At 38.0% G+C, this 12,482-nt stretch overlaps 2 protein-coding genes across 2 annotated transcripts in view; both read left to right on the top strand.

Annotated features, from left to right (window-relative positions):
- Nucleotides 1-9,958, top strand: part of LOC148022210 (pentatricopeptide repeat-containing protein At2g33680-like) — a 100,408-nt gene extending 90,450 nt beyond the window's left edge. Inside the window, exons 3-5 of the mRNA XM_087696817.1 lie at nt 9,167-9,334; nt 9,589-9,669; nt 9,778-9,958. Of these exons, the coding sequence (XP_087552943.1) occupies nt 9,167-9,334; nt 9,589-9,669; nt 9,778-9,958 (430 nt within the window). The remainder of the gene's footprint in view (nt 1-9,166; nt 9,335-9,588; nt 9,670-9,777) is intronic.
- Nucleotides 9,056-10,993, top strand: LOC148022209 (uncharacterized). The gene is made up of 2 exons (XM_087696714.1): nt 9,056-9,334; nt 10,369-10,993. The coding sequence occupies exon 2, from the start codon at nt 10,445-10,447 to the stop codon at nt 10,850-10,852; it is 408 nt and encodes a 135-aa protein (XP_087552840.1). The 5' UTR covers nt 9,056-9,334; nt 10,369-10,444; the 3' UTR covers nt 10,853-10,993.
- Nucleotides 10,994-12,482: the final 1,489 nt, after the last annotated feature.

Here is a 12,482-nt window from a genome sequence, read left to right as displayed (position 1 = left end):
GGATTTTTACAATAAATAATATCCAACATATCTAAAATAAGATAAAATAATCCAAAAATCTAGTATTTTTGGATAATCCATGCAACTCACACTAGTATTAATGACTCAAATCATATTGACTCTCTTGATCAATAAGAAAGTTGGATGATGATGCACTCTAGAGTTTTTCACACTATGCCCGTGTAGTGGCATGACATCACAAGCTTGACTTAGCCAAGTGTAATCATCAACCTTTGAAATTTGGATCTGAGTTGGAAAGTCTCACAAGGGATGGGAGCTCTGTGATGCTAGGAGGCATATTTCACAGTGGATTCCGTGCCACGGTGGATTCCATGAGGTTTTACGATGGATTCCGTAAACTTTGTTGATCGGGGCTCATACACAAAGTGGATTCTTTGTGTGAGAAGTTGATGGGGATGCCTATCCTTTTCGGGCATTTCATTAATTTAGTGTGTACATGGGTGATTTCATAGCGGTTGATTCCGTAAAATACATATTAAATTAATAAACGTTTATGAGTTTAGAGTGTGCACTCGTGATAAATTAAGGTTAGGATTGATTTCTAACCAGTTGATTTATTTATGTAGCTGAAGACTACTAGGTATTCACTTTTGTCGGTTTAATTATATTATTTCACTAACGATTGTGAATGCTTTGGTTGATGTGTAGAGATAGCAGCAGTGGCGGAGGAAAGCATTGGAGGATAGCGTGTATTCGAGTTGTCACTTATATTTTGATGGGCGCATACCTTAGGCATGGCACCTATATTTTGTCGTGCCTATTTATTAAGGCGTAAGATATTTATTTATTATTTTGTATGTGCATGGGCGCACGATTATGATATTTGTATTTGGACATTGTATTGGGTATGCCTGACTCTTTGGGCGACTGCCCATTGGCTTTATTTCTATTTTGTGCTAAAGCAAACTCAAATGCCAAAAGCGTGCTATTTTGTAAATTGGGCTATTACTTGAGCTTGAAGATGAGTAATGCATAAAAATACATGCTTTCTGGAGCGCTCACACAAGGCATGGGGGGAGATTGCACCCAATTGGTCTCTTGTTCATGTCGTGCATGCTTTCTACCTTGAGTTTTGTGCAAAAAGTAGAGTTCTTTTGTTCTTGGGGACCTTCCGGCATTCACTACGCGAGTATACAGCATCCGTTCTGCACACCAGTGGTATCAAAGCGAAGCTGAGATCGAGAGCTTCCAATCGCTACCCATCTTGTGCAAATGCAGAGCTCCTGGAATGATCGAGCTCTACGGTCATTCTCATTGGGAATGGTCGATACGGGTGGATTCCTGGCGGTCAAGAACCTCTATTTACAGCCTCTGATCGCGAAGGACCGGCCTGTAACGGCAGAGGACCACTCCTACATCCTCTTCTCCAAGTCGTTTTTATCAATCAAGAAAGATAAGTTTTATATTTTCTATTAAGCTTAAAAGCTTCAAGACTAAGCTTTTAAAAAGCTTAGCTCTATAATTTCTGGAAATCAGCGTATCAGAGGAGGAGATCAGCGTGAATTCCGCCGGCGCAAAAAACGGCCCCCCCTAAAAAAATTCGACGTCTACAATTCACTAAGCTTTAAGCTTAGTTACCTAAGTCATAAGTCATAACAAACTTCAGGTTTCTCAAGTTTCATAAGCTCTGCAACTTTCGAAGTTAGTTAAGTCACCTGAAGTCAAAACTGACTTGTGCTCAAAACTCCTATAAGGATTGTTCTTGCGCAGAAGTACCAAACTGCAAAGTTGTTTCCTGGAAGGTTTTGTTCACATACGCTGACTTGCTGAACCAATTTCAGCACATATAGAAGGTCAAAACGTAGATTTTTCAAAGATTTCAAATCCTGCAATTGCCAAAGACGAAGACTGTGAAAGCCACACAAAAATATATAAGCCTTGTACACCTGATCTTGAGCTACGCTCATCCCGCTAATTGGATTTTGAGAGTGTGAGGTCTTTTGAAGTTTTGCAGGATGACGAAACCACATATGGATGATTTAATGGCTGAATGCGATCTTCCTAAACCTACGGTGGAACAAAAGTTGGATCTAATTATGATGCAGTTGGATGAAGAACGAAGAGCCCGGCAAGCATTGCAAGTTCAATTGGCCAATTTACAAAGATCGACTATCGATAAAGAGGAACCACAATCTGAAGATCTTATCCGACGTACCATCGATGCGACTCTTGAAGCTCAATCCATCTGCAAAGAAACAAAGATAAGTAAAAGAAATTTCAAATTCCGTACTTTCAATGCCACTCGAGATGGAAAAACTGCTATTGCATTCATCAATCAGTTTGATGAATACTTTCATGAGGAAACATATGCTGAAAAAGATAAAATCAAGTGTGTCACTAATCATTTAGTGGATAGAGCATCTCTTTGGTGGACCGTGGTTCGTAAGAGTATAGATTGTCCCACTACCTGGGAGAATTTCAAGAAAAGTTTATACAGAATTTCCTTCCTCCACAATTCCATGAAAAAGCCATAAAGCAATGGGACCTTCTTCAGCAAAGAGATCGTGAGCCTATTCCTCAGTACACTAAATGCTTTTGGAATGCATTTCTCCAATTACGCATGCTTGAAGACGTACCTGAAAAGCGACTCACAAGCGCAAGTATATGTCTGGATTACTTGGGCATTAATACGCTGAAGTAAATATGTTCAAGCTTGCAACTCTTGAAGATGCAATTTTTTAGCTCATGACACTGAAGACAAGCCTCGAGGAAGAGACAAGCATCCACAACAATTTCAAGCAAATGGTAACTATGGTTCTAAGCAATTTAATTCAAATTTTAAAAGATTCAATCAAGGTCGTTATCCTTCATCATCTTTTCGAAAGTCTTGGAAAAAACCACCTGCTTTGCCATCAAATACCAATCAAAACCCTAAGCCATCTTCACAGCCAAATCCTAATATTCCTAGACTTCTTGCCATTGCAAACAATGTATCTAAAGCCAAACCTATAGTATGTTATAAATGCCATCAACCTGGACATCTAGGAGCCAATTGCCAATCGAAGAAGCCATCTGTCCATATCAACTATCTTGGAGTAATGGAAGATGAAGAACATGAAGAAATGCATGACTTTACAGAAGATGAGGACGACATTACTACTCCTTCGGATACTTTACCAGGTATGCCAAATCCACATTCTTTGCTGACAATGAAATGTTTAGTGCATGGAAAAGAAAAGATCATTTTGCATGATGATGGTAGTACTCATGATTTTATTTCTACAAAGTTAGTGAAAGAATTGAAATTACAAACTGTTCCTACGCATTATCACATTAAAGCAGCATTCTTAGGCACAAGGTATAATGGAACACAAGAGGTGCATGATTTAGAAATTCAAATTGGTGAATACACTGAAAGAAGGAATTTTCTAGTTGTACCATTACAATCCAGTGATATTATTTTAGGTATGCCTTGGCGTCATCAGCATAATCCTGATATAGATTATTCCACGCATTCAATTAACATTCATTTTCAAGGAAAACATATTATATTGTATGGTATGCATGCATCTAATGCTTTTCCACTACTTACTCATACTCAAGCTAAACGTGCATTACGCAAAAGTAGTAAATCTTATCTAATTTGGGTGAATGAACTACAAGCTAAAGAAAAACATATGCACCCTAGGCATAAAGAATTCCTTGCACAATTTAAAGACTGTTTTGCTGAAGATCTACCACCTGGATTACCTCCTTCACGTCCTGAAGACCACAAAATAGATTTAATTTCTGGTACACAACCACCTTGTAAAGCACCATATAGGCATAACTAGATAGAGCAAAAAGAAATTCAAACTCAAGTTGAGGAATTATTAAATAGAGGATTGATTAGACCTAGTAGTTCTCCATTTGGTGCACCTGTTTTGTTGGTAAAGAAAAAGAATAATACTTATCGTATGTGCATTGATTATCGTGCCCTAAATAAGATTACTGTAAAGAATAGATATCCAATTCCTAGAATTGATGATATTATGGATAAACTACAAGATTATGCCATATTTAGTAAAATAGATCTTAAATCTGGTTATCATCAGGTGAGATTAGATAAATCTGACATATTCAAGATTGCATTAAGAACACAATTTGGTCATTATGAATTTTTAGTGATGCCTTTTGGATTGACTAATGCACCTGCTACATTTAGTAGAATGATGAATTGTATATTTTTGAAATATCAGCATTGTGTTATTGTATTCTTTGATGATATCTTGGTATTTAGTAAAAATGAGAAAGAATATTATGAACATCTGACTTTGGTTTTCAACTTGTTGAAAGATAATCAATTGTATGCTAATCCGAAAAAGAGTGAGTTCTTTCAAATAGAAATTAAATATCTAGGTCATATTGTGTCATCAGAAGGTATTAAGGTTGACCCTAAGAAGATAGAAGCAATATTGAACTGGCCTATACCTAAAAATGTGCATGAGTTACGTTCTTTTCTAGGTCTTGCTAGTTTTTACAGGAAATTTGTACGAAATTTTTCATTACTTGCTTAGCCTTTGACTAAGCTTTTAAAGAAAGGTATTGTTTATCATTGGTCTGATAATCAACAGAAATCTTTTGATTTATTGAAACATGCATTAACCCATGCTCCTGTATTACAACTACTTGATTTCAATAGACCATTCTTTTTAGTAGTTACTGATGCTAGCGGATCTGGAATAGGAGCCGTACTTATGCAAGATAATCATCCCATAGCCTATTCTAGTTGTAAACTGAAACCCTCTGAACTTAAATATTCCACATATGATAAAGAATTATTAGCTGTGGTACAAGCTTTAAAACAATGAAAACATTATTTAATGGGTTCTGAGTTTATGATTAAGACTAATCAACAAAGTATTAGACATTTACTTAGTCAACCTCAAATATTTGACCGACATATCAAATGGGCAGCTTTTATTCAGAGTTTTCATCCCCTTATTCAATATCAACCAGGTAAAGAAAATGTAGTGGCCGATGCATTAAGTAGAAGACCGACTATTCATAATATCTCTATTATATCATTTGATTCTCTAACTCCTATGAAATATACTTATCATCAGGACATTACTTTTCATGCTGATTGGAATAAATTAGTTGGAAATAACCGGATTCCTATTGATTCACTCTCTTATAATGATGGATTCATGTTTTATGAAAAAAGATTATGTGTTACAGTTCCATTTAGATCTTTTATTTTGAATGAGATTCATTGTCCTCCATATCAAGGTCATAGAGGTATCATATCTACTTTGCGTACATTGATTGAAGATTTTTATTGGCCACATATGGACACTGATGTATCTAACTTTGTTTCTGAATGTTTGATTTGTCAAAGAGTTAAGAGACATCATGGTAAACAATATGGATTACTTATGCCTTTATCTATTCCATGAAGACCATGGGAACAGATTTCTATGGATTTTATTACTGGTTTACCTAATACTAAAGCTAACCATGATATGATTTGGACTGTAGTAGACAAGTTTAGTAAACAAGCATATTTCATTCAATGTAAGAAAACTTTAACAGCATCTCAGGCAGCACAATTGTTTTTGAAAACTGTTTTCACTAATCATGAATTACCAAAAAGTATTATTTCTGACCGTGATTAGATTTTGTAACAAATTTTGGATTACTTTGTTTGCTAACCTAGGAACAAAGATTGATTTCTCATCTGCATTTCATCTTGAAACTAATGGACAAAAAAAGCCACTAATATTACTATTTTAGATCTTTTACGTGCTTACACTATTTCTAAACCACAGACATGAGACACACATTTGCATTTACTGCAGTTTGCATATAACAATACACCACACACATCTACAAAGAAAGCACCGTTTGAAGTGATTTATGGTTATATATTGTCTACACATGTTGCATCTTTATCAAATAGAATTCAGAGTGCTGATGATATTGCTAATATACACGCTACTATTTATGATGAGGTTAAAGACATAATTGCCAAAGCCCAGCAATCGTATACAAAACAAGCCAATAAGAAAAGACAGGCAATGAATTTCAAAGTTGACGACTATGTTTGGTTGAGAATAGAAAAACGTAGATTGCAAAGTGTAGATAAACACCCAGTTGTGAAATTAGCACCTAGATTCTATGGACCATTTAAGATCATTCACAAAATCAATGACAATGCATTCAAATTAGAACTACCACCTCACTGGAAAATTCACAACACATTTCACATTAGTTTATTAGGACCCTTTAGAGGCCAATTACTTGTACACCCTGTTTATGAAAACCCACCTTTGTTAGATGAAGAAACTGAAATACTTGAACCTGAAGCTATCATAGATACTGACTTTATGACTACTAGAACTGGCCGAAGATATTCTAGATATTTAGTCAAATTTAAAAACCATCCTGTTAAAGAGGCCCAATGGATGCATGCTAGAGACTTAAATGCTTTCCCCACTCTGTTAGCTCCACATTGAGCTAATAGCAATTGAGGACAATTGCTATCCCACCCCGGGGGTATGATGCCAGGAGGCATATTTCACGATGGATTTCATGCCACGGTGGATTCCGTAAACTTTGTTGACCGGGGCTCATACACAAAGTGGATTCTTTGTGCGAGAAGTTGATGGGGATGCCTATCCTTTTCGTGCGTTTCATTAATTTAGTGTGTACATGGGTGATTCCATAGCGGGTGATTCCGTAAAATACATATTAAATTAATAAACGTTTATGAGTTTAGAGTGTGCACTCGTGATAAATTAAGGTTAGGATTGATTTCTAACCCAGTTGATTTATTTATGTAGCTGAAGACTGCTAGGTATTCACTTTTGTCGGTTTAATTGTATTATTTCACTAACGATTGTGAATGCTTTAGTTGATGTGTAGAGATAGCAGTAGTGGCGGAGGAAAGCATTGGAGGATAGCGTGTATTCGAGTTGTCACTTATATTTTGATGGGCGCATACCTTAGGCATGGCGCCTATATTTTGTCGCGCCTATTTATTAAGGCATTGGATATTTATTTATTATTTTGTATGCGCATGGGTGCACGATTATGATATTTGTATTTGGACATTGTATTAGGTATGCCTGACTCTTTGGGCGACTGCTCATTAGCTTTATTTCTATTTTGTGCTAAAGCAAACTCAAAAGCCAAAAGCGTGCTATTTTGTAAATTGGGCTATTATTTGAGCTTGAAGATGATTAATACATAAAAATACATGCTTTGTGGAGCGCTCACACAAGGCATGGGGGGAGATTGCACCCAATTGGTCTCTTGTTCATGTTGTGCATGCTTTCTACCTTGAGTTTTGTGCAAAAAGTAGAGTTCTTTTGTTCTTGGGGACCTTCCGACATTCACTACGTGAGCATACAACATCCGTTTTGCGCACCACTCTGATACCATATTAGAGTTCAGAGAGAGAGATGGACAAAGGTACAGACATGAAGGATAGCAGCCATGCTCCCTTCTCAGTTCATTCCCACAACACACAGTGTAAAAGTCGATTGTATGTACAACACACATACAATGATCAACAAACCTAGATCAAACCATGGTTAAGTCAGTGGGACTTAACCTTATTCAACTAAGGTAGACAATAGTGAGCTTGAATCTCAACAAGATTGTTCTACTTTTATGACTAATCAAGATGTGGCAAAAGAGGGTTACGCCACTTAGGTTTGGGTAGAACAAATGAGAGAAATAATGGAGTCAAAATGTGAAAGCATAAAAAACTATACGTGTTTCAAGATTGCAATTAAATATTAGAATGGGTGCATGTGGATTCATCGTAGCATTGCCATATTCTTGGTTCTTTTTCTTGGTTCTCTTGGGTCTTAATGAGGCTTTTCAAGGTATGACAAAACAATGAAGTGAAAAAAACCACCGAAATAAAATAGAAAATTTGAAAGCTTAATGTGAATAAAAAGCAACAAAAAAAGTTAACGGGTTTGTCTTATCCAAAACTTTAATTTTCAACTAAGAGCCATTGGGTAGTTTAGCATTTACAAAAGTATGTATTTACAACCATGCTATTGAATAATCAATATTGGAGCAAGTATAGTAGATCAACTTGACCAAATTTTCCATACAGCTAGGGGGCTGGTTGCCAATTGTATTACAATTGCACAAAAAAGGATTTGACTAGGCTCATCATGTGACATAGATCATATATAAGAAACTTTAAACACATGGTGATATTATTGGCAAGCGATGTTAGGTGATATCTATGACATTTGTCACATAGGGTAAAAGGGCCAATAAAGTGTCATCTAATAATCCCCCATTATACTTTTGTTTTCCATATGAGGTACATAAATGCTTTTAAATAGTAAAATTATATATCTCATATGGAGCTCCAAAAGAAAACTTTGGAGCATTTTGATATTTTTATCAAGTACGCTTGATTACAAATGAGGGTTCACAAAAGTGTGACAATGAGGGGCCAATAGAATGACACTCAAGGATGCATTGTTTTAAGGTTTTACAAAATCTAAAATAAAAAAAGTTTACATGACTCAATTTTTTGACTCACATTAAGATTACATGTGATATGAAAAGAACCATATCATAACTTTAAGTGGCTAGAAAAGCTACACCTATTTTGCAAATTGGGGTGGGGTGCGTTTTCTTTTGGGCACGTCACTTCGTTGGCCTTGTACCCTAGGCACATCACTGTCTTCATGTAAAGCTCCAAAGGACTTATGTGTTTTGGAAACCACAATGCTTGTGAAGGACCATCGTACCAAGATTCTAAAAGCATGCTTGGTTGAACCATACAGAAATTCTTCTCATCTTAGCTTAAGAAGGGATTTTAGAACTTTAGGCAGTGTTTGACAAAACTACATGGGAATTACGTTGCTTTGAAGAGGCATATTTTCTTTCTAGACAAATTTGAGGAGGTTTTCTCGAACTCGATGTGGTTACAAGATAAAATGCAACCCATAACCCTATCTCCTCCTTGGATTTATGCAAGGTGCTTGATTAATTGCCACACCATTGTTGGGGCTGATACATTTTCTGGGTGCGCGCACATGAACGGGACCGAGAAATGGGTGGTATGGCCAGACAAACACGAACATATTTTAGGGCAGCCCAACAGTATTTTCTTTGGAAGGCAAGGTGGGCAGAAATAAGTGGGGCCACATGAGCTTGCCACCTGTCATGACTTGAAACTCTTGTGCAGCTCACGGAAGAAAGGGCTTTATGCTGTTTTTCCTGTGTCAACATACAAACACAACATGCACGCATACTCGCCCATACGTAGAAAGTACGCAGAGATCGAGGTTCCCATATTTCTGCTTGCTCGGACGGGGTATCCCTCCAATCAGGGTCTGCCCTTACAGAACAACAGGTATGCGTTTATTTTCATGCTTGTGTGTAGCTAAGGGGCCCCGACGTGCTGGTGAATTTGGTCTGATTTCATCGCATGACAGCATTCCTGCACTGGTTAGAAGGTGATTCTGATTGATTCTTTACTTTTGGTGAACTTCATTCATTTGGGCACTGCAGAATATCAGGAGATTAGTGGAATTCATTCGTGTGGGCACTGCAGAATATCATTAGATGCTGCTATTTTAGTGGAATTCATTCGTTTCGACACTGCAGAATATTAGGAGATCCTGTTACTTTAGTGGAATTCAATCATTTGGGCACTGTAGAATATCAGGAGATTCTGTTTACTTTACAGTTAGTTTTGGACTTGTTCGATGTGGAGGGTGCATTTCAGCACTGTTAGGGTATCATGAGATTAGTCTGATCATTTTGCATTAGTTAAAAACTATTTGATGGGCTCAGCAAACGCATACATGGGTCAGAAGCCCACCTGACTTCACCTTGCGAGGCGGGTGATCCACTATATGGTGCCTATGAAATGGCAGCAGGGAGAGAGCATGGTACATTTGTGGACTGCATTTTCAAGCTGCCGCCCCATCTCAAGGCACTCAATGGAGGCCAAGAATCACCTAAGGCTTTTTAGGGGTCCCTAGTCTGCACATGGTTTAGGTTCATGCACCTCCTCGCTCATAGTTGGTCCCATGTCGTTCCACATCACATCACATCACATCATGCGGCAGAACATGGCCTCATTGCTTGGTTGCAGTTGGAAGCGTCCCATCTTAGGCTGTGTCTCACTATGCAGCTCCTTTGTTGGTGGCATGTTACCTACTAGTTGGTTATGACACTTCAAGCAGGCTTGAGTTGCCTGGATATTGCAAGGCCTTCTTAGTGCATTTTATCTTATCAGAGTATTGCATGCTTTGTTTGGATTAGTTTGATAAGAGGTAGCATGTCTCTTGAGGTGTGTGTCAGTGAGTGCCAATGAAGCAAGTGTGGCATGCTTAAAAGTAGATGAACTGAAAAGAGCTTTCCTGGTTCAATGTATTGCAGACAACTTTGTGAAAAGAGCTATAATCTCTTGCCAATCAGAGAAGCTAAAGATACCAAATAGACACAGAATTTCTTCATGGCCTTAGAGTGGGCTCTGCTAAGCTATGTGGTTGGAGCAGAAGCCATTATGTTACTGATGGTAACAATGCCAGGCCTTGGAAGGTTGCGAAAGGGCATAATTGCAGTATCCAAGAACTCTCTGCAGCCCCTACTGGCCATAGTGCCATTTTGCCTGTTCCTCCTGTTGGACATCTATTGGAAGTACGAGCACAGCTTACCGACCTGCCGTGGGCCAGATTGCTCCCTTGCGGAGCAGGCAAAGCGCTCTAAGTCAGTGATCAAGAGTGAGAGGAATGTGCTTCTTGTCCTTGCAGCACTGGTCCTGTACTGGCTGCTGTATAATGTCACACACATGCTTGTGCAGCTCGAGAAGCTCAACCAGCAGGTGAAACAGCTGAAGCAGAGGAGCAGCTCATCTGACTAGAGAACTTTCCCACACATGCCTGCAAGCCTACTAGTTGCCAATAATTGACAGACATCATGATGCCTGATTGTACATGAGGGAGAAAGTGCTGTACATCTTATTTGTAGCATCATTATTAGTGTTTTGGTCTTCTTTTGTTCATATGTTTTGTTTGCTTAACCTTGGTGTGCACTCAAATCATACTCCTTTTTTTACAATTAACTGTGCACATCACCATTATATGGATGAAAGCTTTGATCGAGCTAAGACTTGTTTACTAGCATTGCCATGGAGGGTTTAAATATGTGGCAACTTGTATATGTCCAAAGCTTTGTTGTTCATGAGTAGCACCTTAAATTTTTGTATGGTACAAAATTTACATGAGTCTTATTTGGGGTTCTAGAGTCTGATATTCAGAATGGACACAATAAAGAAACATAGTTGGGGAATGTTGGTTAATAGTTATTGCTTTCCCTTGATAAGGGAGTCTGATATTCAGAATGGACACAATAAAGAAACATAGTTGGGGAATGTTGGTTAATAGTTATTGCTTTCCCTTGATAAGGGGCATGTTGGTTACTGGTCATTACTCTCCCTTATAGGAGAGTTATGTAACTTTTGAGTCTAGTTGGTGTTCAAGAGTTTGATATTCATAAATGACAATAAAGAAACATGGTTGGGGCATGTTAGTTACAAGTAGTTCCTAAGCTTTCTTTGACATGGCAAGCATGTATTATGGACATGCTAAAGAAACACGGTAGGGCAATATTGGCTAACAAGTAAAATTTTTCTCCCTTGTAGATAGGTGCTATCCTCTTCCTCACAAGATAGGCATGTGGTGCTTTTTGGGCCCCTACGAGGACTCTTTAAGTTCCATATTGTACCCCTCCTTGGGGATGTTAGAGTTCCATACTTGTGGAATGGTATGCATTTCTTTTGGAATAATAGGAATCTGAATGGACTTGAACGCTTGTTTGATATCTAACTCATAGTCTAATTTGTGACCCCGCTTATGTTAGCCCCTTCTTGACTTCAAGAAGCTTGTATGATGGAGTTGAAATTCAGGTGTCCATAATAGGTATACCAAAGTAACCCTAGCTCATGTAGTAAGGGTAGTGAGCTTGTAAAGCCCACTCTCCTAAGTACTTATCCAAAGGATAGAACTTGTAGAAGAATTCTCAATGGTCATAACATTGTTAAATATGCTCAATGCCCCACCCTTGTTAGGTGTCACTGATGGTCCATGGTGCTCTCAAGTTGTAAGGTCTGCATTATGACAAGAAGCCATATGTGAGTACAAACATTGGTTGGATTTTGGCTTGTATGTCAAATGAGGTCTATGTGATTGGATGGTAAGTAAAGGAAATATTTTCTAGCCGATTAAGAAAGGTTCATAATATAATTAGACAATTGAGCTCGTGGGGACTCGGGAGTTTGTGTAGTGAGGATAATGAGCTTGTAAAGCCCACTCTCCTAAGTACTTATCCAAAGGATAGAACTTGTAGAAGAGTTCTTAATGGTCATAACATTGTTAAATATGCTCAACGCCCCTTCCTTGTAAGGTGCCACTGATGGTCTATGGTGCTGAGGAGAAGCCATATGTGAGTACAAACATTGGTTGGGTTTTGGCTTGTATGTCATATGAGGTCTA

Source organism: Lygodium microphyllum, chromosome 17, assembly GCF_053477565.2.
Source record: "Lygodium microphyllum isolate KBCC chromosome 17, Lygodium_microphyllum_v1.1.10, whole genome shotgun sequence".
NCBI classification, from domain to species: Eukaryota; Viridiplantae; Streptophyta; class Polypodiopsida; order Schizaeales; family Lygodiaceae; genus Lygodium; species Lygodium microphyllum.
Note: the sequence above shows the minus strand (reverse complement) of the source record. Positions and strands in the feature narration are given on the sequence as shown.

What these genes read in the sequence shown, in the direction of transcription:
- LOC148022209 (XM_087696714.1), top strand. Translation starts at nt 10,445, where the DNA reads ATGGCCTTAGAGTGGGCTCTGCTAAGCTATGTGGTTGGAGCAGAAGCC.